Genomic DNA, 25,401 nt, shown 5'->3' with positions numbered 1-25,401 from the left:
TGAAAAGAGAGATTGAGATCACTAATCAGGATCATTCCCATTGTGGCAGGACATTAGAAATCCTATCTGGTATCTCTTTAGAGATGGTCCACAAACTCCATTTGCTCTCACTGGGCACTGAGTAGTCGATTTCCACAGTGTGGGCCATTGACTTTCGAATACATCCAATTTCATTTCCTGAGTTGGGTCCCATCCCCTCTGCCTGAGTCCTCATCCCAAAATGAAACCTAAGTAAATTTAATTGCTTGTTGTGTTGATCCTGGGAAGCTCATTCCTAAGCTTTGAGGAAGCTGGGGATGGCGTAGCTGCGGCATCGACGTGACCCCTCTGAAAGGTTCCCCAGCTGCCGAAAGGCTTAAAAAAAAGCCTTTTTAAATTTGTATATGCAAAATTGGGGCATTTTTCCCCAAAGAGAACAGTGAGGCTGTGCCAAGAAAAACCTGGCGCAGCAACGCTGTTTCAAAGAGAGGTGATCCCGGGCTAGAAGGGGTTAGAAGGCAGCCTACCATGAGCCCCCCTCCCCCCCCCATCTCCCCGGGAATGCCTCCCAGGATACCGGGGCAAACAGTTGCGTTAGCAGGATGCCGGCAGGAAGCCTAGCCGGTATTTATGGGCCACGCTACAGCATCAGTCCTGAGGGGGCCACCACAAGTGGCACAACGACAGTGCCCATGCCACTTTGCATGGTGCAAGTGGCACAGACGCCAGTGTAGGGGGCTGGTTGCCTCTTAAGCCCATTTGGCCCCCAGGTTCAGGAATGAGCTCTAATTCTCCCATCTAAAATAAAACCTTACAGAAGAAGAAGAAGAGTTGGTTTTTACATGCCAACTTTCTCTACCACTTAAGGGAGACTCAAACCAGTTTACAATCACCTTCCCCTCCCCACAACAGACACCCTGTGAGGTAGGTGGGGCTGAGAGAGCTCTAAAAGAGCTGTGACTAGCCCAAGGTCACCCAGCTGGCTTTGTGTGTAGGAGTGGGGAAACAAAATCCAGTTCACCAGATTACCCTCCGCCGCTCATGTGGAGGAGTGGGGAATCAAACCCAGTTCTCCAGATCAGACTCCACCGCTCCAAACCACCGCTCTTAACCATTACCACATGCTGGCTCTCTCCTTTAGTTCTCTCCTTCATATTAAAGCAGAGTGAAGAAGGAGAGTGACTTAAGGAGAGTGACTTAAATACAAACTTTTTCTCCAGGCGGACATGAGCAGTTGACAGTCTTAATGTGACCGATCTGTTCGCTTCCGACGGTGGATGTTATTTCAGTGGGAGGAGCATCCGTAACGACAGTCACTTGACACTGAAACCAGAAAAGCATATGCTATGAATATTTTCATTGCTGGACTCCCTTCCCTTCCCCTCCCATTCCTTCATCTGGGTTGCTTGATTGGAGACCCTGACTGTTCCCCAGGGTTGCCAGGTCCCTCTTCACCACCGGTGAGAGATTTTTGGGGTGGAGCCTGAGCAGGGTGGGGTTTGGGGAGGAGAGATACTTCAATGCCATAGAGTCCAATTGTCAAAGTGGCCATTTTCTCCAGGTGAACTGGTCTCTAGCAGCTGGAGGTCAGTTGTAATAGCGGGAGATCTCCAGCTAGTAACTGGAGGTTGGCAACCCTAGTTCCCCCCGGGCTGGCTTTGGGCCTGTGTGCCGATGAATCAGGTGCTAATTGGATTTTCACATCAGAGAAATGATGGTTGTAGATTGTAAATTATTTTATATCACTCTGTATTATAATTTGTATTATTGTAACTCTGTATTATTATTTTATATTACTCTGTATTTTATATTACTCTGTATAATATAATATTTTATATTACTCTGTATTGTATGGTTTAATGGCTGTGAGCCGCTCTGAGCCCAGCCTTGACTGGGATAGAGAGAGGGATATAAATTTTAAAAAATAAATAAATTATCCCCAGAGCCGAACTGAAAGCTTCCCACATGTTGTCAACACTGCTGAACAAAACGTTCTCTTTTCAGCAATTTCCCAGCGTCCTTTGCCAAAATGGCCACTTGTTTTCCCCTCATGTTCCATTGCACTTGCTTCCCCCAGTAATTGTCAGGCGGTATGGAATGGTTCAAAACCAATCAGGGGTCAGAGAGCCAGAGGGTCAGAGATGGGCACAGTCAATAGGGTATGCCATTAGAAAATAAGGAACTTGTTGGATCAGACCAGTGGTCCATCTAGTCCAGCATCCTGTTTCACAGAGTGGCAGGCAGAAGCACGGCCATAGTTAGACCAGAAGTCTAACTTCAAAAAGGATGTGGACAGAATGGAGAGGGGGCAGAGGAGGGCGACAAGGAGGATGATCAGGGGCCAGGAGACCAAGCCCTATGAGGAAAGGCTGAGGGACTTGGGAATGTTTAGTCTGGAGAACTATGTTCTTATGAGAAGAGGAGGTTGAGGGGGGACATGATTGTTCTCTTGAAGTATTTGAAGGACTGTCACTTAGAGGAGGGCAGGGAGCCGTTCCTGTTGGCAGCAGAGGACTCGCAGTAATGGGTTAAAATTACGAGCGGAAAGGTACCAGCTGTACATTAGGATTTTTTAAATATATTTTTTTTACAGTAAGAGTAGTTCAGAAGTGGAATTGGCTACGTAGGGAGGTGGTGAGCTCCCCCTCGCTGGCAGTCTTCAAGCAGCATCTGGATGAACTCTTGTCAGAGATGCTCTAGGCTGATCCTGCATTGAGTGGGGGTTGGACTAGGTGGCCTGTATAGTCCCTTCCAAGTCTAGAGTTTTGAGACACATGTCCAGCACTTTCGGTACTGGGGAAGATGGAGAAAAATCCACTTCACTAACACATTATGTGGCCTCTTCCGGTGGATCCCATTCTCTGTTTCTCGGGGGGTGGGGAGGGTGTCTAGCTCACCAAAATTACTAGGTTTTACCCAAAAATTAAACAGTAGAGTATTTGGCATTGCTGTAACTGTAATTACTTCCAAAATGTTAGCAACTGTTTGTTTTAAGATGAAAAAGGGATACCATTTTAACTTTTATTCATGGGAGAAGAACAAAACGTATAACGAGAGATATTTTTTCAGTGTGCCACATTTCTGAAGAAGAAGAAGAGTTGGTTATTATATGCCGACTTTCTCTGCCACTTAAGGGAGAATCAAACCGGCTTACAATCACCTTCCCTTCCCTTCCCTTCCCCACAACAGACACCCTGTGAGGTAGGTGAGGCTGAGAGAGAATGACTTGCCCAAGGTCACCCAGCTGGCTTCGTGTGTAGGAGCGGGGAAACAAATCCAGTTCACCAGATTAGCCTCCGCTGCTCATGTGGAGGAGTGGGAATCAAACCCGGTTCTCCAGATCAGACTCTACCGCTCCAAACCACAGATCTTAACCACTACACCACGCTGGCTCTGCACTTGAAATAACTAGTGCCGAGCCAGACAGTTACATCTCTCTCAATGTTGGGTAACTGATATGAGCGCCGTGTGACTGTTTCATGGACACAACTGTGCATGTATGCATGAAGGTTGCCTAGATGTGAGCGTATGTTTCAACTTACCGGACCAGAAGGGATGTCGCAGCAAGTTTCCAGCTCAGCATGTCGTGAATCGCAGTAAATAACCATCCGCTGAAGGTCAAACTATTGGAAAAGGAAACCAAGAAGGTGTATTCTCAGGGGAAAGAATGAAAAATTACCTTGCTCACTTCTGTTTTATCCTTTGTGGCAAACAATTATGTGGGTTATGCACACCGCTTTTCCTATATGTTATCTTTTCTGTCCTGAACAATACTGGTTTATGTTTTCTTTTTCTCTTGTGTGAATCAAAGCAATGATCCTTTGTGTGTGTTTTTTTGTTTTTTTTATTTCACACCTACTTCATTTTTCTTCCCAAAGCACCTTCCTTCATTCTCCGCTCTTCCATTCTGTCCTCACAACAACCCTGCAAAGTTGATTAGTGTATGAATGGCCAAAGATCACCCAGCAAGTTTCCAGGAGAGGCTGAGCATTTGAACCCTGAGGCTCACAGATCCAAGCCCTACACTCTAACCATTATGCAACACTGCCTCTTTTATTCCTTTGTTTTCGTACCATTTTGTTTCCTCCCACCATTTTGTACTGCAAAATATATACATTTTCAATGTTACTTGTGCATCATTAAATCAGTATGGTACATTATACATTTAAATGGCATGCATTGTATGTATCAGTACCTTATAAACTGAGCATATGCAATGCAAATACACTTATAAACTAACAAGGAAAAGGTACAGAACTGAAGCTGTTGAAAAATATCCAAAAATAAAAGTAATAGAAACATTTGTTCATGCAAAGCCATGTTCCCCAAAAGTCAAAATCTCCCCCTGACACCAACAGAACTCTTTTTAAATCCATGGCATGTTTTCTTTAAATCCTTCTCCATACTGGAAAACCCATCCATTTGTTTATTTTTAAATTATTTTGGCCCTGGGATTTGACTTTGCTTAGAACATTTCATGTTCTCAAATTCGGTGAAAGAGAAAAGAATAGCAACGGTCATACTTCTAATGAGGGATAGGATTACTTAATACATTGCAAAGTATCAGGCACTAACAGGCAGAACTCCCTTCAGGATCCATAAAAGACATCATCACTGACTTTTTTCAAAATGCGTACAGTTGTTTAAACACAGTCGATGATTCTATCAATTTTGAAAAAGGCAGTTCATCTATCACAACACCTTTAACAGATTGGCAGCCCTAAAGGTCTCTTAAGTCAATAACGAAACTGATTTTAGAACCACAGAACTGATACCCTGGAAATTTTATTCTGTGCAACCAGTTCTGCTTCCACTACAGGCAAATCCACATCCCTGGCACTTACGTCAATTGGCACACTGTCGTAGAGGCGTTTGCCGATCACGGTCTTCCCTTGAATGTTGATGTTCTCCCGCTCTTCGATGGGCAGCGTCTGCACCAGTCTGCAATCGATGTAGAGGGACACACTCTGGGACTGAATGCTCAGGGCAATCTTGTGCCAGTTGCGGTCGAAGAGGTCGCTGACTCGCCCGTTTCGGAAGACGACCCTCACCGCATCCTTGGTCAGTCCGATAGCGTTGTACTCCAAGGCCTTGTTTTCGCCGTCCAGTCGGATGGACACCTTTAAAAACAGAATGACTACCCACAGTGAGACTGTACATACCAAAAATAAAAAAAATAAGCTATTCCCCAAGATGACATATAGGTAGGGTTGCTAACCTCCAGGTAGTAGCTGGAGATCTCCTGTTATTACAACTGATCTCCAGCAGACAGAGATCAGTTCCCCTGGAGAAAATGGCTGCTTTGGCAATTGGACTCTATGGCATTGTAGTCCTTCCCCTCCCTCCTCAGACTCCGCCCCTAAAACCTCCCACCAGTTCCCAAGAGGGACCTGGCAACCCTACATATAGGGGTGCCCTGACATCTGGCAATGGGTTTCTTGATACCCATTTTCTTCTTGGGGGTAAAATCCAAAGGGTCTTGGATAGAACAGAAAAAAAGGAGAGACTCTATGACCTTAAGCAGATCATGAGAGGGAGGGCATCTTGGCCAACTTCTGGGCTTGGAGTAGGGGTCACTGGGGGGTTGTAGGGGGTAAGGTAGTTGTGAATTTCCTGCATTGTGCAAGGGTTTGTACTAGATGAACCTGATGGTCCCTTCCAACTCCTTTCACACATCCTGAATAATCTACTTTCAGTGCACTGTAACGATCATTTTTACGCGAATTTTGCTATTTTACACAGTAAAATCCATCTGCAAAGTGCATTGAAGTGGATTGAAAGTGCATTATTCAGCATGTATGAACGCACCCTGTGATTCTTGGGTTGTTTCCTAACAGCTGACTAACTAGAAAAATATTATCTTATTCTGGGCAGGTGCACACACATACAAATAAACAAAACCCAGAAACCATTCATTTTCAAGTATAAACAGAAGAGCACTTGAGCAAAGGTTTGCTCTCCTTGCAATGCTTCCCAGAATAATAGGCATGGCAGGGCTTGATTCTCAGAGGGAAATTTGGCAGCATCTCTTGATGACATCTTGTCCTCTGTCCATCTCACCTAGGCTTGCTAGGTCTCCTACTATAGTAGGTCTCCTACTATACCTAGAGGTTAGCAACCTTAGGGCAAAGGTAGGTTCTTTGCCCTAAGGTTGCAAACCTCCAGGTATTAGCTGGAGATCTCCTGCCATTACAACTGATCTCCAGACGATAGAGATCAGTTCCCCTGGAGAAAAAAGCCGCTTTAGCAATTGGACTCTGTGGCATTGAAGCCCCTCCCCTCCCCAAACCCCGCCTTCCTCAAAATCTGCCCCCAAAATCTCCAGGTATTTCCCAACCCGGAGCTGGCAACCCTACCACAAGCACCCAGAAGTCAGATGGGGAAAAATAGAAGCAAATTGGGTGTGGTCTTTTATGTGTTCTTATAATCGTTGTTTTACTCATATGGTTTTTATTGTTTGATAATCATTTTATTTATACCGTAAGCCATCTTGATAGGGTTGCCAGGTCCCTCTTCATCACTGGTGGGAGGTTTTGGGGGCGGAGCCTGAGGAGGGTGGGGTTTGGGGAGGGGAAGGACTTCAAAACCACAGAGTGAACTGATCTCTGTCGGCTGAAGATCAGTTGTAATAGCAGGAGATCTCCGGCTACCACCTACAGGGTGACAACCCTAAGGACAACCCAGGTGGGAGCCTCATAGGCAGCCATGAGTGGAATGAGAAAAAACAGGGGGGGGATTGCTGGTGTCACACCAGCAAGTAGCATCACTTCCAGCATTAAACCAGAAGTGACCTAATCACCCTGAGACTGGCGCTCCAGGATTCACCTTCCAATTGCTGCTGGTGGTTTGCCAACAGCGGTTGGCACCCTAAGACTGCACAAGTAATTCACAGCCAGACACAGTCCTACCTGAGGAATGCCATATTTGTCAATGATTTGCCAGATATACCAATCTTCTCGCCGGGAGGACTTGCGGAATTTGAAGGTGGTGACAAAGGCATATTCGTCTGGAAGGCCTTGGGGGAAGACATCTCTGGACAAGGGGGAAAAATGAGAAGCACTGAGGCTGCGCCCTGGATTTTCAGGAACTTCTGCTGTCATAACCCAGCCGTTGTTAACCACTCTCCCCACCATACACATAGGTTTGCCAATTTCCAGGTGGGGCCTGGAGATCTCCCAGAATTACAACTGATCTCCAGATTACAAAGCTGAGTCTCCCCTGGTACCCGGCGGAGGTGGGAGGAAACGTGGTGATACTTGCAGGATACTTGTGGGCAGCCAGGTAAATTGGAGGGGGTTTGCTCGCCACCACCTGGCACTTGGCAACCCTGGCTGGAGATCAGTTGTAACAGCAGGAGATCTCCAGCCACCACCTGGAGGTTGGCAACCCTACTCAGGTTCTAGCCCGATGCTTGAACCACTGCACTATGTTGCCTCTCAAGAAAAAGCTTACTGGGCCATAATTCTCTCTGTCTCTGTTGACAACTGTGTTTCCTTTCTGATGTCTTAAGGAACATTTGTCCTAAGGAACTCAGTCCAGGTAGCATATTAATTTGTTCTGCTGAAAAGGAACCAAAGCACCAAGATTACAGACACTTCTGTAGGATTAATGGACGGAACAGAGCAAGACTGTTTTTAAAATATATATGCATAGGATTGTTCTGCCAGTCAGTTGAATAAAACGCTCAGGCAAGAGACAGGTTAAATGGACCAGAATAGGCTTACTCTGTTTTCTGCACGATGGGGAAACTGCCAAGCCGAACGTAAGAGCTCTGGATCCCATTGTCCTTCATGCCAAAGATCTCCCTCACGCTGAATGATTCCATCAGGTCAAACCCTGTCAGGAAGGAAAATACAAAGATGGGGCATGAGAGTGCAATAGGGTTGTCATGACGTGTCTGGCAACCAGCAGAAGAGTTTGGGACAGGGACAAGGGGGGCTGTGATATCCTCTGGGCCTCTATGTTAAAACCACAGACTTTATGGTGATTCCTAGAGCTACCCTATATCACTTCCAGATTTTCCCTGGAAGTGAGGTAGCGGCACAGAGGACACCAACAGAGGTTTAAAAAAAAATGTTCTGCAAGAGTAGCTACCAGCAGGAGGCCAAAATATTGAGAGATCCCAAGCCAAGTGTCCTACTGTGATGGAGGCACTCTTTCACAATGGATGTTCCCGACAGACATAGGTCGTTTATGCATTTGAGTTTTACCTGAGGTTCGTTGCTTGCTGGACCTACGCTTTTCTGTCAGAAATCTATACACCAACAGTCTCCAAGCTCAAATCAAGTCCCCACCCCTTTAAATTCTGCTTTGTAATTGGCTTACTTTGTAGGGCTTACTGTGAGAGAAAATCCCCCCCAAACCCAATTGCCACACAAAAAAAGCATTTTAAGAACAAAAAACCAAAACAAAACAAACGGAGCAATCTGAAAGGAAGGGGGGGAGTAATCCAAGCCTCATTTTTAAAAACCCTTTCTTCTGCTCAGAAAGAGCTCCATGGAAGCAGAAAGCATTTGAATCCCTGCCCCTTTACACGCTGCTTTGTAATTGGCTGTGAGAGAAACCAAGCTTGTGTGTCCCACGCTTTGCCTTATGCACAGGGATTTCATCCGGGCTGAGCTCAGAGGAGAGGGAAGAATCGGGTTAGAGGAATGGGAAATTCTGGGATTTGTGAGGGCTGGCAGCGCCAGCGAGGTCATCTCTAATGGAGAGAAAACTCATGCATAACTCCAAGGAGCAATCAAGACAGACGGGGGGCAAACGTGAGTGAAAGTATCCACGCATAAACAACCATGAAAGTTATGCCTCTTGGACTCTTTGGAGGTAACCCCTCCTGTACAGTGGAAGAAAACCAGGTTTGGCTGGTTTTTGTGGGGGAAGGAGGGAGTCGGCACCTAGAAACACAGTGGTGGCTGCTATGTTGCCCACAGGTACCACAATGGAAGAAGAGTTGGTTTTTATGCCCCACTTTTTATCTACCTTTAAGGAGTCTCAAAGTGGTTTGCAATTGCTTTCCTCTCCCCTTGCAACAGCAAATATACACACTGAACCAAATGAGAGCCAAGAAACCAGGAATGATCAGATCCCATTTCAATGCAACAGAGAACTGAGATTTGGGATCTGAGGTTTGCAGGCATTTGTAATATCATGTGAAAGCACTAAGCAACCTCCCTTCCCCCTCCCCTAATACAAATCCCCCCTCTCAACAGCTCAAAATTAATAAAGTTGTAGCCACCGGAAAGTGCAGCATGAACGCTTTGCCAAAACTTTAATTGCATGTAGAGTTCAGGTTGCGGTAGCTGCCTTGCAGGTATTTCCTCTGAATCATGCTGCTTTTATTACTGCCCTGTGCCCTGTGGCTTCACCCCGAGAAAGACTGTGGAAATGACTTTCACGGCAGAATTTTCTGACATATTGCCATTGGCCCTGACTTCTCTTCTGAAGCGTCCAGTGCATTACTTACAACTACTCAGAAAATTCTCCGCTTTATTGTAAAAGAATATTATAGTCTGGTCAGAGAAACTCTACAATGCCATATTTTGCCTGGTGAGATGGACCTGCCACCTCACCCATGTGGGATGGCATAGGGTAGGGATCCCCAACCTTTTTAAGCCTGTGGGCACATTTGGAAATTTTCTCCCCCTCTCATAATACTAGAACTTTTCTCCCTTTCTCATAATGCTAGAAGCTTTTCTTCCTCTCTCTTGAAACTAGAACGTGGGGTCATCTGCTGAAGCTGGAGGGTGAGAGATTCAAAACTGGTAAAAGGAAGTATTTCTTCACACAACACATAGTTAAATTGTGGAACTCCCTGCCCCAGGATGTGGTGATGGCTCCCAACTTGGAAGGCTTTAAGAGGGGAGTAGACATGTTCATGGAGGAGAGGGCTATGTATTTTTTTGATAATGTTTTCCCTTACCCTTTTTTCTTTTCCTGTATTCCCACTTAATATTAGAAATCAATAAAAATATTTATATAAAAAAAAGAGGGGAGTAGACATGTTCATGGAGGAGAGGGCTTTGCATGGCTACTAGTCAAAATGGATACTAGTCATGATTCATACCTATTCTCTCTAGGATCAGAGGAGCCTGCCTATTATATTAGGTGCTTTGAAACACAGGGAGGACAATGCTGCTGCAGTTGTCTTGTTTGTGGGCTTCCTAGAAGCCCCTGGTTGGCCACTGTGTGAACAGACTGCTGGACTTTATGGGCCTTGGTCTGATCCAGCATGGCTTTTCTTATGTTCTTATGAAATAGCATGGGGGTGGGGGCACAACAACAAACTGGCTGCCACAGGAGGTGGAGCCAGCCACAAAACGATTGCCACAGCTTAACTTCAGTAATACACAGTGGGTAGCCGTGTTAGTCTGTTTGCAGTAGTCAAAAAGGGCAAGAGTCCAGTAGCACCTTAAAGACTAACAAAAATATTTTCTGGTAGGGTATGAGCTTTCGTGATACCCTACCAGAAAATATTTTTGTTAGTCTTTAAGGTGCTAATGGACTCTTGCCCTTTTTTACTTCAGTAATACAGTATAATATAGACCCTTGCGCTGTAGTGGCAGCTGCTTCCAAAGCAACATTTAAAAAGCAAAATCTGCACAGCCAGTCAAATCTTCGTCTATCAGAAGGCTAGCTGGGCAAAAGCCCTATTTGGCCCCACCCGCTTCCTAAGAACATGGCGGGCGCCAGAAAAAGTGTCAGTGTGAGCCATGACACCCATAGGCACCATGTTGGGACTGTTTTAGAGAAAGAGCTGGAAAGGTTTCTGAGACACAATTGGTCAAGAAACAGGAAAAGTCGGGTACCTCTGGTGTATTTTCCCATTCCCTGGTCAGAACAAAACGGGGCATTGTCCCAAAAACTCCTATGATGTCACAGATCTAAGATGATCTCCCATTTCTAGGGTTGCCAACCTCCAGGTAGTAGCTGGAGATCTCCTATTACAGCTGATCTCCAGCCAATAGAATTCAGTTCACCTTGAGAAAATGGCCACTTTGGCAATTGGACTCTACAGCATTGAAGGGCCTTCCCTCCCTAACCCCCGCCCTCCTTAGGCTCCACCCCATAAACCTCCTGCCGGTGGCAAAGAGGGAACTGGCAACCCTACCCATTTCCTAATGAGACCAAATGATAAGCCTTCTGTCAGGCTATGGGGCTCAGTAATGCCAAGCCATGCCAACCCTATCTGTAGGATTTCAGAAGAATCTATTTTTTTAATCCTATTGATGTCTTAGGGCTGTTGTACCAATGGCATTTTATGCCACACGTGCTTTCTTTAAAAAAAAATGCTGCATTTTAGTTTTATTTTTGAAACTGTCCCAGGCCATCTCATCGAAGAGATGGCAGAGAAAAGTTGTGAACCAATGATTAGGATATTAGTTCTATCAGACACGTATGCCTGATAGGATTGGAAAGGCTGAGGGACTTGGGAATGTTCTGTGTGGAGAACAGAAGGTTGAAGGGGCACATGACTGCTCTCTTTAAGTATTTGAAAGGCTGTCACTTAGAAGAGGGCAGAGAGCTGTTTCTGTTGGCAGCAGAGGGTAGGACTCACAATAATGGGTTTAAATTACAAGCAGAAAAGTACTGGCTGGATAGTTCAGCAGTGTAATCGACTGCTAGGGAGGTGGTGAGCTCCCCCTCCCAGGCAGTCTTCAAGCAGCGGCTGGACGAACACTTGTCAGGGATGCTCTAGGCTGATCCTGCATTGAGCAGGAGGGTGGACTAGATGGCCTGTAAGACCCCTTCCAACTCTATGAATTGATCGTATGAACACATGAAGCTGCCTTATACTGAATTGGTCCATCTAAGTCAGTCAGCGGCTCTCCCAGATCTCTGGCTGAGGTCTGTCACATCACCTAACGCCAGATCCTTAACTGGAGATGCTGGGGATTGAACCTGGGACCTTCTGCATACCAAGCAGATGCTCTACTACTGAGCCATAGCTCCTTCCCTCTCACTACAACTGCAAAAAACACCCTTCTGCAGTTAGGGGCTACTTTGGATCACCTACATCCCAACTTTCTATCCCACCAATAGACAAATTAAATAATGAATCAAATAGCACAGAACTGGACTAGACAGAAGGAGGTTCTAAATATTGATTAGCAAATGGGTAAACACCAAGCTTAATCTTCCCCTGGAGGGGCCGTGGCTCAGTGGTAAACCATATGCTTGGCATGCAAAAGGTCCCAGCTTCAATCCCTGGCATCTCCAGTTAAAAGATCAGCAGTACACGACGTAAAAGACCTCTGCTTGAGACCCTAGAGAGCCGCTGCCAGTCTGAGTAGACAATATTAACCTTGTTGTCTTCCGCCAGTGGGTGAACACATTTTTTTGTTTGGCATTCCATCAACTGATAGCAGCCCTCCTCTCTGGTTATGTTGTTATGCATCTTCGTGTGTTTACATCTTTTACTGGATTGTTTATTTTATGTGTGTGTGTGTGTTGCCAACCTCCAGGTAGTAGCTGGAGATATCCTGCTATTATAACTGATCTCCAGTCGATAGAGAGCAGTTCACTTAGGGAAAATGGCAGCTTTGGCAATTGGACTCTGTGGCATTGAAGTCCCTCCCCAAACCCCACCCTCCTTAGTCTCTGCCCAAAAAACCTTTCAATGAATAAATAGCACCAGCCAAAATTTTGCCAGCCTTCATATGAATCTGTTGTCCTTGTGGATGTATACTACGTGCATCTGAGGAAGTGATCTCTAACTCACAAAAGTTAAGCAATAGAAGAAATTCCGTTAAAGTGTCCCTAGCCTCCTGGTTTCATTTTCCTCCCCTTCGAAGATCTGTGGGCTGCTGGCTCCTGTGCCTGTGTAAAATACATACAGCTGTCGGAGAATGTTCTAATTAGGGAGTGAGTCATCGGCATCTTTGGAATCCAATATCCTCCTCTGCCAACCGCAGGCCAATGGCGGTGAGAGGCACTGACGGGCAGTCATGGCCATCTCTGGCTCTAATTGTAGGCCATTAGGTTTGAGTGACTGGCCCAGCAACCTAGTCTCAGGGCTCCAACTGCCCCGCAAGTAGCTATAAATAAGCAGAGAGGCCTAGACCCTGACGGTCTCCTTTCTTATTTGCCTGCCTGCTGGGGAAGAGAACTCTTCATCTTCAGTGCAGCCTTTTCTAGTGTATACTACATAGGGTTGCCAACCTCCAGGAGATCAAATCAAATCAAATCAGACCTTTATTGGCATAAAAGGTATATAAATAAATACATATTGAGGTTAAAGGGAGATTATAAAATTTTGAACAGGTCTCTTCCTAAGATCATATACGAGGTTTAAAAATTTAAAATGAGTCCCAAGAAGCTAGCAACCCCTGCAGTAACCTGAGGATAGCTGTCACTTAAAAGAAATCTAACTAGCTCCTTATCAGTGCTGCCAGGGCAATCTTTCAAAAGGGGTTCAATGATCTGTTCCCGTAAGGGTGAGCCATGCTCACAGTTTAGCAATACATCCTCCAGGAGATCTCCCGCTATTACAGCTGATCTTCAGACGATAGAGATCAGTTCACCTGGAGAAAATGGCTGCTTTGGCCATTGGACTCTATGGTTTTGATGTCCCTCCCCTCCCCAACCCCACCCTCCTCAGGCTCCGCCCCCCAAATCTCCCACCTGTGGCAAAGAGGGACCTGGCAACCCTCGTACTATATCAGGTTTTGGGTTGCCACTTCCATGTTGGGAAATATCTGGAGATTTTTTGGGGGGGAGCCTGAGGAGGGCGGGGTTTGGGGAGGAGAGGCACTTCAGTGGGGTATAATGCCATAGAGTCCACCTTCCAAAGTGGCCATTTTCTCCAGGTGAACTGATCTCTGTTGCCTGGAAATCTCTGTTGCCTGGAAATCAGTTGTAATCCCAGAAGATCGCCAGCCACCACCTGGAGGTTGGCAAGCCTAATCAGACGCCATCTGATAGCATGCTTGAATGTTGCCTTGTATTTTTAAAAAAAAAACTGCTCTGTGCAGCCAAAATCAGAGAGGAGTTCTTTTGTAACCCGCATGCTAGTTTGCCTAAAGGCGAAAAATAGTAAAGGTTAGGGCTGTGTGTGTGTGTTCCCAGTATTTTTCCGTTTCTAAACCCGAATGTTTTCGAAAAATCTAAAACACCAAATACAATTGATTTGGCTTTTCTGATTTTTTTAAAAAGGGTTTATTAAACCTGAACCTGAAAAATACCCAGGGCAGAGGTGAATGTTGGGCTCCGCAGAGTCCAGCGTTCAGTTCTGCGCTACTTGGAGGTTTAGATCCCTGCTGCTTGCTTGCTCCAGCTGCCAAGCGGAGGTTGGAGCCGGCAGGCGATATGGATCTAATTGCTGCGGGGCTTCAGAGGGGCTTCAGAGGGGGCAATCCGAATGTGGTTCACCAGATTAGAATCCACTACTCAAGAGGAGGAGTGGGGACTCAATCCCGGTTCTCCAGAATAGAGTCCACTGCTCTCAACCACTACACCATGCTGTTTTGCCTCCCAAGTTCATTTAACACAGACTTCACAGTAAATGGTGGGGGGGGGTTTCTACAGCTTCTGAATAAAAACTCACTCAAAAGTCGGGATGCCAGGTCCCTCTTTCCCACCGGCGGGTGGTTTTGGGGGCGGAGCCTGAGGAGTGCAGGGTCTGGGGGAGGGGCTTCAATGCCATAGAGTCCAATTGCCAAAGCAGCCATTTTTTCCAGATGAACTGATCTCTATCAGCTGGAGATCAGTTGTAATAGCAGAAGATCTCCAGCTACTACCTGGAGTTTGGGAACCCTATCTCAATGGGATGCATGCACTCACATTACTGCCTCAAAGTAATACTTTAAAAAGGCAATTAAGTTGGGAAAATATGATTCAGAACAAGAAAAGTAGAAAGATGCTGACTGATGTGCTTGCTAACATTTGGTTTTAGGTCAGCCTCAATAGCTGCCATGTAGCGGGCAGATAAAAGTTTGCACTGGACTATTTTTTGTCTTAGCAAATCGTTGTTCGGTGCCTTTGGAGAAGGCTCTGGCCTTTCCTCTTGCCATTTTCACTTTACACAATCCAAAGGAAAAAGAATCAAGTTCAAGCAGAGGAAAATAGAAACACACAGCTATTCTCAGAAGTTTCCGCAACTATTCTTTTCATTGTGGGTGCATCAAGGCCCAAACCTGCCAATAAAGGATCCCGTAACAGTTAGGTTGAGTCAGTGTTAATAGCAAACCAGTGTGTGGCTGCCCTCCTGGCAAATGGAGCGTTTTCAAACCAATATACAGATGCGGGGCTACAGATTAACCCAATGCAGGAATGTAAACAGTGACTAATGCTGGAATTCAGGCAACGAGTCAATGCTGGGTTGGGTGGAAATGAGATGGAAAATAGATTTTAGCCTGTTTGCTGTTCCCCTCATTGTAATCAGTGCTGTATAATACCAACTGAAGCCAGTCCAATTTAGGACTTCCACCACAATATGCCTGAGGCTGCATAAAGGGATGATGGGAAGCTGGCACAAGTTTTAGACTGGGCACCTCCGCAAGAGCACTGTTACAGCCAAGAGGTTTTCAAAAGCAACTCTGGAAATTATGTATTTTCTTTTTCCCAGGAAGTGTGACACTCCCAAAAAGTCTCACTAGTCTTCTTGACTCATTTTGTTTTAACATGCCAATTTTCTCTACCACTTAAGGCAGAATCAAACCGGGTTACAATCACCTTCCCTTCCCCTCCCCACAACAGACACCCTGTGAGATAGGTGGGGCTGAGAGAGTGTGACTAGCCCAAGGTCACCCAGCTGGCTTCGTGTGTAGGTAGGGTTGCCAGGTCCCTCTTTGCCACCGGCAGGAGTTTTTTTGGGTGGAGCCTGAGAAGGGCGGGGCTTGGGTGAAGAGGGACTTCAATGCCATAGAGCCCAATGGCCAAAGCGGCCATTTTCTCCAGGGGAACTGATCTCTATCGGCTGAAGATCCGTTGGAATAGCGGGAAATCTCCATCTAGTAGCTGGAGGTTGGCAACCCTATGTGTAGGAGCGGGGAAACAAATCCGGTTCACCAGATTAGCATCTGCCATTCATGTGGAGGAGTGGGGAATCAAACCCGGTTCTCCAGATCAGAGTCCACCGCTCCAAACCACCGCTCTTAACCACTACGTCATGCTGGCTCTCCCACTGTAGGTGACTTTTCAGCTGCTGTAGTAGCTGGCTTTCACTGAACTTCTACAGCTGTTGCATCCAAGATGGAAATCCAAAATCTGCCCAGAAAATTAATTTAGGCTGCTTACAAATAATAGCCTTGAAATCTAGACCAATAGTATAATTGCACTGCTTAGGGTTGCCAGGTACCCCCTGGCAGCTGTTGGGGGAGGGATTTGGGACTTACCGGCAGGAAAACTAGGCCTAGGCCCGCATTGTTGTCGAAGCGGCAATGTCACTTCTGGTGATTGCCAGAACACTGCTGGCAACATGGGCAGCATTCTGGTATTTGGGCAAAAACTCTGTGGTAGAACTAATCTTTTAACTATAGAGTTTTTGCTCAAGTACTAGAGCATTCCTGCACCACTGTGATCACCTTACTTCTGGTTAGGGTTGCCAATCTCCAGGTGGTAGCTGGAGATCTCCTTGGAGCTAAGTGTTTATGTATAAAGAACGTAATGGTAGCAAACTCCCTCTCCCAACAAGGGGTTGGATTTGGCTTATGGGTCCTCAGAGCCATTGCACAATGTCCGGTTTCCGCTGCCTAACTGTTGTATCTTGCATTTTATATGGATGGAGTTGAAATGAACTGAGCAATTGTGCCTATACTTACTTACTTGTAACGCTCTTGTGTCATCATATTGGGTCTAATTTAGACCACTTGTAAAAATATTTTTTCTATCTGCTCAACTGAGGTTGTGTTAGTAAGAATTTATTCTCAATATATTTTTCTAATAGCAATTTTGCATTGCAGTTACCTTATTGGGTGTATTTTTGCTAGTGCCTTTATTTTGAATTACCAAAACTCCTGAGTAGCACCTGTAGCCGTTTTTGACTACTAATCTCCAGGTGGTAGCTGGAGATCTCCTTGGAGCTAAGTGTTTATGTATAAAGAACATAATGGTAGCAAACTCCCTCTCCCAACCAGGGGTTGGATTCGGCTTATGGGTCCTCAGAGCTTTCGTTCCTTGCATCATTAATATTGCAATAAACAGATCCTCCAAGACTTCATGACACTTCTGGTCAGTTTCCAAATAAAAGCCCAAACTCATGAGACAAAATAAAATGATAAATGATCAAGGGAAGCCCTCATTTCACAGGGCTGCAACAAGAGGAAAAGCTATTAAGCTGCTGTTGTTTAAAAACTTTTACAGCTGTCAATTCACTGATTGGCTGTGGATAGCTTTATTTTATTTTATTTTATTTTAAAACCTGGCATCCAAGGAAAGAAACAAAGCCTTGCTAAATGACTGCCTTCTGCCATGTATCTGACCAGGTGCATCACATCATTCTTCATCCGTTAAGTGGAAACATTGCATATTGATCAACTGCCTAGGACAAGTGAAAGATAGAGATGAGCAAAAGCAAAAAAGAAAAAGTTAGCATCCAAGTGGAATAGCAAGGTTTTCAGCCAATTAGAAAATAACTTTGGCAGGAGCTACTGACACGGAAACAGAACGATTTATATTCCCTCTCAGCATCCAGGAGAAGAGACACTGTACTACCTTCAAGAGCAACTCAGTACAAGATGAAGCAGATTGTGGTCCATACTAAATGTCCATGATCATTGTCCAGGAATACATCTCCCTTTAGAGTTAGAATAATTTTGAGGGACACCCCATCTCCCCTAGATTGGAAACGGAGCAAACAGATGATCCCTGTTTCAGTCCCTGGAAAATGCAGTTAAGGATCTTGGAGAAGATCAAAGCCAAAACAGGACATGGTAAAATCATACACACACATGAAGCTGCCTTATACTGAATCAGACCCTTGGTCCATCAAAGTCAGTATTGTCTACTCAGACTGGCAGCAGCTCTCCAGGGTCTCAGGCAGACATCTTTCACATCACTTTCTACCTGATCCTTTTAACTGGAGATGCCAGAGATTGAACCTGGGACCTTCTGCATGCCAAGCAGATGCTCTACCACTGAGCCATGGCCCCTCCCTTCCATTATCTCTCGTGTAATTTTGTTGTAAACAGCAGTTTTGGAAGGCCCTGATCCAGACTCAAACCACAGCAAAGGGAGAAGCAACGTTTAACATGCTGCTGTTCCATCCTTGAGCAGTACCCCAGAGGAAGCCTGCAACGGTTCCCGTCGTGGTAAACATCAGCTGGGGCATATGAATTTAGGAAAAACACCATAGGAGCCTTCTCGACAGCTGTTCTTTACAAAAATAAATAAATAAAGTAGTGATCTCCAGTTATTGGAGATCCAACCATAGATGTTGCAGCATCTGATCTGGTCTGCCTGTGGAATGTCCATCAAAGAGGACTGGGCTGACCTAGATGGATTCACAGTCTGACTCAGCAAAAGGCAATTGCATAGATTCAGTTTTGGAAAGCCTAGATCAAGGAGTGGCCATGGTTCTGGCCAGCTTTCACATCAAACAAAATTCAAACAATCTTGGAAATTCCTCCCCAGTCAAATCTCTTAGGTCACACTGCAAGAAAACAGATCCCTTGGACACCGGATCATGCTCTCCTTCTTGTCAGACAAATGAATAAAATGGTCCCTCTTTCCATTAACACTTTTTGCCTGGATAGAAGCCCCACTTTTATTGAAAGGGACCCCCCAAAACTTGCCAGCAAGTGGTTGTACGTGGTATTTTATTACCTGGAATAGTTTCTCCTTTGGTCTCTTTGAATCTATCTCCTTCCACACGGAGACTGGGACATAGCACATCTGAAATGAGAAAAGAATGAAAAAGATTATGCTTGATTTATTTATCCATTAATAAGACCTCCTTTCATGTTAAACTTCCATTCGCTAAACAGCCTCTGGGCAAAGTAAAGGCATAGTTAAGCACTTAACTTCGTACTCTCTAACAGCTAACATTGATTTTGTTAGAAGAGACGGGGCTCTATCCAGCATTCCATGGGCACAAGTATTACGGATCTTTCCTATGTAACTGATTTGGGAGGCTGAAATCATGCTAGAAAAAATTGAAGGCTGCAGGAAAAGAGGAAGAACCAACAAGAGATGGTTTGACTCTATAAAGGAAGCCACGGCCCTCAATTTGCAAGTCCTGAGCAAGGCTGTTAAAGACGTTTGGGGGGGACATTGATTCATAGGGTCACCATGAGTCGGAAGCGACTTGACGGCACTTAACACACACACACACACACACACACACACACAGCAATCAGAGCCAAATAGAAAATCCAGACTCAGGGACAGTATACCTCTAAGAACCATACACTAGAGACAAACAAATAGGACAATCATCATATTTATCCAAACTGTACAAGTCTTCTGGAGCACCTGCCTAGCCCCTGTTTGGAAGAGAACATTGGACTAGACCGACCTTTGCTGTGATCCAGCAATACTACGTATTTGTTTATGTACTTCATTTATACCCTGTCCTTCTACCCAATAGGGACCCAGAGCAGCATGCCTCATTCTCCCCTCTTCCATTCTATCCTCACAACGATGCTGTGAGTTTTTACACTATTATTATTATTATTATTATTATTATTATTATCTCCAGATCTTTCAATAGGATATCATTCTGTGCCATGGTTTCTCCCAATCATTCTCTTCCCGGACATACGCCCCCAGGAAGGTATCTTTTATGTTGTTTTCCTAGATCAATAGTTAATTTCACACTTCTACACAGCAATGAAAAACCAGTCAAGGGAGTGAGTTAATAAAGAACATGAAAAATCTCCAGCTGTATTTTGGAAATCCTACCAAGTTTTCTTTCCCACTACTTTAATGAGTAGTCTGAAGAGGCACAGGGCACAGCTTGTATCAACAACTGTCCACACATGTGAGAGTTGCACTGTACAAAATGGTTCACAAACGAAGAAGAAGAAGAAGAACTCTTCTGAGTTGCTTTTTATATGTTGACTTTCTCTACCACTTAAGGAAGAATCAAACTGACTTACAATCGCCTTCCCTTCCCCACAACAGACATCCTGTGAGGTAGGTAGGGCTGAGAGAAATGTTACTAGCCCCAGGTCACCCAGCTGGCTTCATATGAAGGAGTGGGAAAACCAACCCGGTTCACCAGATTAGCCTCTGCTGCTCATTTGGAGGAGTGGGGAATCAAACCCAGTTCTCCAGATCAGAGTCCACTGCTTCAAACCACCGCTCTTAACCACTACACCATGCTGGCTCTCTTACTTGGATAAATGACTGGGAGAGTAGTCTACACTGCTGCATTTAGCTTACTGTAAGTAGGATCCTATTATCTAATTTCTGTACTACTTAATGAGTCATGTTCCTACTTATGCTATGCTTCAGATCTTTCTGGTGGTTCCAGTCTTCTAAAATCCCAATTCATTGGTTATTGGATGTTCCATTTTGTCAACTGTACTGACTCACTACGGTATGTGTACTGCCTCGAGTCCCTGAGAGCAAGGCAGAATATAAATAATGTATTTTTTTAATCAACAAGTCACAAACATAGTATCTATAAACAGAATTGGGAGAGCTTCAGGTGTTGGCCCCTCTATAAGCTCCCAGCCTTCAAGACACGGGGAACTTCATCTGAAATGGAGATACTCTGCCCCCATTCCTAGAAAACTGAGAAGGTTCCATTTTCAAGTGGTCTGGAAAAGCATGGGAGGGCTTAGCCTTCTGTACTTACAAAAGTCTTGTGAACTCTCTACAGTATCCTTGTGGGACTCCAGGTGTCCCTGGTCCCCAGTTTGAGATACTCTGAGAAGTCATGCCAATGATCTGCATCATGTGTCCTTAATATCCTCATTTTTGCACCATCCCTCAACACTCTATGGCAATCTTGGCAATTCAGTCAGCAACGAGTTCCATCAGGAACAGATTATATTTTCATAGAATCATAGAACAAAATCATAGAATCATAGAGTTGGAAGGGACCACCAGGGTCATCTAGTCCAACCCCCTGCACAATGCAGGAAATTCACAACTATCCCCCCCACACCCCCAGTGACCCCTACTCCAAGGCCAGAAGATGGCCAGGATGCCCTCCCTCTCATGATCTGCCTAAGGTCATAACATCAGCATTGTCAACAGATGGCTATCTAGCTTCTGCTTAAAAATCTCCTTGGAAGGAAAGCTCAGTACCTCCCAAGGAAGCCTGTTCAACTGAGGAACCGCTCTAACTGTTAGAAAAATTCTTCCTAATTCTTTAAAAAAATTAAAATATGCTTCTTGGGGAAAGCCTTCGCTCAAAACAGGAGGCATGCAAAGAGTAGAGCAACCCCACCGCCAAGGCATATTTCAACAGAAGTGGTGTTCCCCAATATGCTACCAGTGTTCTGCAAACCAGGAGAGCCATTTTTAAATGGACTAGTCAGACACTCAGAAACGACAACTGATAATTCACGTCTATTATTAAAATAGCTTGAGGCATCTCATTAGCATACAGGAGACCTGTCACCAAGTGACACAAGTAATTATGGGTGGGTGAATTTAGCCTGAGGCTCCATAACAATGTTCTTGCAATGGTTCCTGCAGTTGAACCAAATGGTGCATTTCAGTGTGGGAAAAAAGTCCAAAAAGCAGAGTTATTTATCACAAATGTTTTGTTGATCCAATATGGAAACCCATTGCTTTTTATGGGGACTATGGGCTCAGATATAATATGCTAGCCCAATCTTTTCAGATCGTGAAGCTAAGTAGGGTAGGCCCTGGTTAGGACTTGAATGGGAGACCACCAAGGAAGTCCAGGATTGCTACACAGAGGCAGGTGATGGCAAACCATCTCTTGCCTTGAAAAGCCTTCAGGTTCACCAAAAGGCACCTTCAGTTTGACATCATTTGCACCACCACCAAAGACTCAAATGATGCTAATCAATTATTAAATGAGAGCCAGCATGGTGTAGTGGTTAAGAGGGGTGGCTTGGAGCGGTGGACTCTGATCTGGAGAACTGGGTTCGATTCCCTACTCCTCCACATGAGCGGCGGAGGCTAATCTGGTGAACTGGATCTGTTTCCCCACTCCAACACATGAAGCCAGCTGGGTGACCTAGAGCTAGTCACAGCTCTCTCAGCTCCACCTACTTCACAGGGTGTCTGTGTTGGGGAGTGGAAGGGAAGGTGATTGTAAGCCGGTTTGATTCTTCCTTAAGTGGCAGAGAAAGTCGGCATATAAAAACCAACTCTTCTTCTTCTTAATTTTGGAATTATTAAATGTGCAGGGTTTAAGAGCAGTACCGGTAACAGAAATATTCAAATAGGAGCTGTAGCTCAGAGGCAGAGGATCTGCTTTGCATGCAGAAGGTTCCAGGTTCAATCCCCAGAATCTCTATTTGAATGGGCCAGATAGATGATGCTAAAGACCTGAACATGTGGACTTGATAGACCAGTGGATTGATTCAGAATGATTCAGAATAAAGCAGCTTCACGTGTTCACTTGGTTCTGTTCCAAAAAGCTTACCTTTCCTCTCCTCCATGAATTTCTCTAATTCCCTTTCACAGCCAACTAAACTAATGGTTATTACCACATCCCATGGCAGTGAATTCTGTAGTCCAATAATTCTTTGAGTTAATAAGTGTTTAACTACCTATTGACTTCACTGGGTACCCACAAGTTCTAGTATTATTTATTAAAATATTTTACCCTGCCTTTTCTCTTGGCTCAACATGGCTTACAGTAGTAATTTAAAACATTTACAAGTTAAAACCAAAATAAAATAACCCCAAGACACTTCCTTCCAATAAAAGATGACTGCTCTTCATAACCAATCAAAAGCCTTGGCAAACAGGACTTGCAGTGCCTGCTAAAGATATCCAACAAGATTTACCAGACACAAATACATATTGAGATAGATACTAAAGAACAATGCGTTTTGTGGCAATCAAACTGAAGAAGGAGGCTACTAAACATGTCAGTGTCTTGGTTAGGGTGTAATACAGTCAGAGGAGGAGGAGGAAGAAGAAGAAGAAGAAGAAGAAAAGAAGAAGAAAAGAAGAAGAAAAGAAGAAGAGGAGGAGGAGGAGTTGGTTTTTATATGCCGACTTTTTCTACCTTTTAAGGAGACTCAGACTGGCTGACAATCTCCTTCCCTTCCTTTCCCCACAACAGACACATTGTGAGGTAGGTGAGGCTGAAAGAGAGAGAACTGTGACTAGCCCAAGGTTACCCACCTGGCTTCTTGTGTAAGAGTGGGGAAACCAGTCCAGTTCACCAGATTAGAGTCTACTACTCATGTGGAGGAGTGGGTAATCAAACCCGGTTCTCCAGATTAGAGTCCACTGCTTCTAACGACTACACCACATTGGCAGATAGGGTTGCCAATTCTGGTTTGGAAAATTCATGATTTGGCGGTGAAGCACGGTTAGGGCAGTGTTTAGGACTGGGAGGGACCACAACAGGGCATAATGCCATAGAATATGGTATATCAACGCTGCCATTTTCTCAAGGGGAACTGGTTTCTAAAAGTCTGGAGATCAGTTGTAATTCCAGATCTCCAGGCTCCAACTGGAGGTTGGTAACCCCAAAGACAGCAAGAGCACCATTCTGACCTAAATTCAGAAATCTTTTCTTCCTGGTATCATCTAGCAAAAAATAAAAGATGGGGCAGATATCTCCCATCACTACAGAGCACTTGGTCTTTTGTTTAACCCTAAAAGGTTTTTGGAGGTCTAGATGTGATCATCTTCATAGTTTCCTTGAAAGTTATGGGGCTGTTTATGAACCCTTCAACTGACCTTTTGAGGAAAGGCAATTCTTAGGCAAGGGATCCATCACCCAAACAGGCCACATACTTGTATAATGACTGTGCAGGAAGAAGCCAGAGCAACAGGCAACGACTCCATCTCAAGCAATGGGAAAACATCATAAAATATCCAATGAGAACACCAGCTTTATCAAAGACTGTTTTTTTCCTATCTGACAGCCATAGAATTCCTCTCCGATCTGATTTTTCCTTTCCAGGGTTTGCCTCTTTGCCACTAAATAAGAGTTTCCTTTCCTAGGCTGCTCAGAAAAGTTAATGTTGCCGTGCTCCTTTGGGGACATGACTTGTGTCCCTCTAAAGTCTCCCATCCAGAAGACCAAATTAATGACTACAGGACAATTATTATACTTTAAGATTGACAATGAGGAAATTTAAATTGTTCAAGACTTTCTATTCCTTGTCACCATCATCAACCAAAAGGGAGACTGCAGCCAAGAAATCAGAAGGAGATTGAGACTGGGAATGGCAGCCATGAAGGAGCTAGAAAAGATTCTTAAGTGTAAGGATGTGTCACTGGCCACCAAGATCAAGTAAATTCATGCTATAGTATTCCCTATTACTATGTATGGGTGTGAAAGCTGGACAATGAAGAAAGCTGATAGGAAGAAAATAGATTCCTTTGAAATGTTGTGTTGGAGTAGTGTTATGGATACCCTGGACGGCCCCCCCCCCAAAAAAAATCAGGGGGTTATAGATCAAATCAAGCCTGAACTGACCCTAGAAGGCAAAAATGACTAAACTGAGGATTATCCTAGCTTTAGCACATTTTAATGGGTGTACAAATGTGTCATCTGGCTAACTCCAATACAGGGATCCACCTAAAAACTATACCCTAGAGACACTGACAACATCAGGACAAGAATTTGTCTCTGCAAAAATTCCACTTAAATGTGACAGATTTGTTTCTTGTCTGGTACATGCTCCGGTGGCCAAAAAACCCAAACCTACTCCCTCATGAAAAACGCTGAGCTGAGGAACACCAATGCTTTCTCCAATCAGCCTTTGATGGAGCCAGCTCCAGAATTGATTTGAGGAAATGAAGGGTGAAGAAAAACAGAAGGCCTAACATTGAGAAAGGCAAAGGTGGGGTCATCCCCATGGAAACACATGTGCTTCTAATACAGGATGCGCTGAAGCGTGCAAGATTGAGTCCAAGGCCCTGTGGCCTTTAATTAACTGGGGGGATAACCAGTAGACTGGTTGGTTAAGGGTGTTCATATAGAGCGAACACAAATGCAGCTACAGAAAATTCTCTTGCCAAAATTTCCGTTTTCTCCTAAAGATAGAGGATGCCACACCTCTACAACATGAAGGCAGCATCCTCAACAATAGCTAAAAGGATGCTCTTGAATAATACAGTTATGGGAATTAGGTAGGTTTGCCAACTCCAGGTGGCAAACCCTAGGTGTGTTGCCATGCCCTACCTCTACATAGCAACCTTGAAGTTCTTTGGTGGTCTCCCAAACAAGTATTAACCAAGACAGACCCAGTTTAGCTTCCAAGATCTGATGAGATCGGGCTAGCCACATTGAGTTCCAATAATCCATTGTGTCACCAAGCCTCTATCCCTCTTTCCTGCCAGCCACACCGGGCGCTCAAATTCTACAAACAG

General features: G+C 44.8%; 1 protein-coding gene across 1 annotated transcript in view; it reads right to left on the bottom strand.

The window, feature by feature from the left end:
* Nucleotides 1-25,401, bottom strand: part of COL22A1 (collagen type XXII alpha 1 chain) — a 163,912-nt gene that overhangs the window by 111,417 nt on the left and 27,094 nt on the right. The window contains exons 4-9 of the mRNA XM_056854652.1: nt 18,739-18,807; nt 7,704-7,815; nt 6,888-7,011; nt 4,824-5,099; nt 3,522-3,602; nt 1,189-1,302 (exon numbers count right to left, since the gene is read on the bottom strand). Coding sequence (XP_056710630.1) covers nt 1,189-1,302; nt 3,522-3,602; nt 4,824-5,099; nt 6,888-7,011; nt 7,704-7,815; nt 18,739-18,807 — 776 coding nt within the window. The remainder of the gene's footprint in view (nt 1-1,188; nt 1,303-3,521; nt 3,603-4,823; nt 5,100-6,887; nt 7,012-7,703; nt 7,816-18,738; nt 18,808-25,401) is intronic.

The sequence above is a fragment of the Euleptes europaea genome, chromosome 8 (assembly GCF_029931775.1).
Source record: "Euleptes europaea isolate rEulEur1 chromosome 8, rEulEur1.hap1, whole genome shotgun sequence".
NCBI classification, from domain to species: domain Eukaryota; kingdom Metazoa; phylum Chordata; class Lepidosauria; order Squamata; family Sphaerodactylidae; genus Euleptes; species Euleptes europaea.
This window is presented reverse-complemented; position numbering and strand designations above follow the sequence as displayed.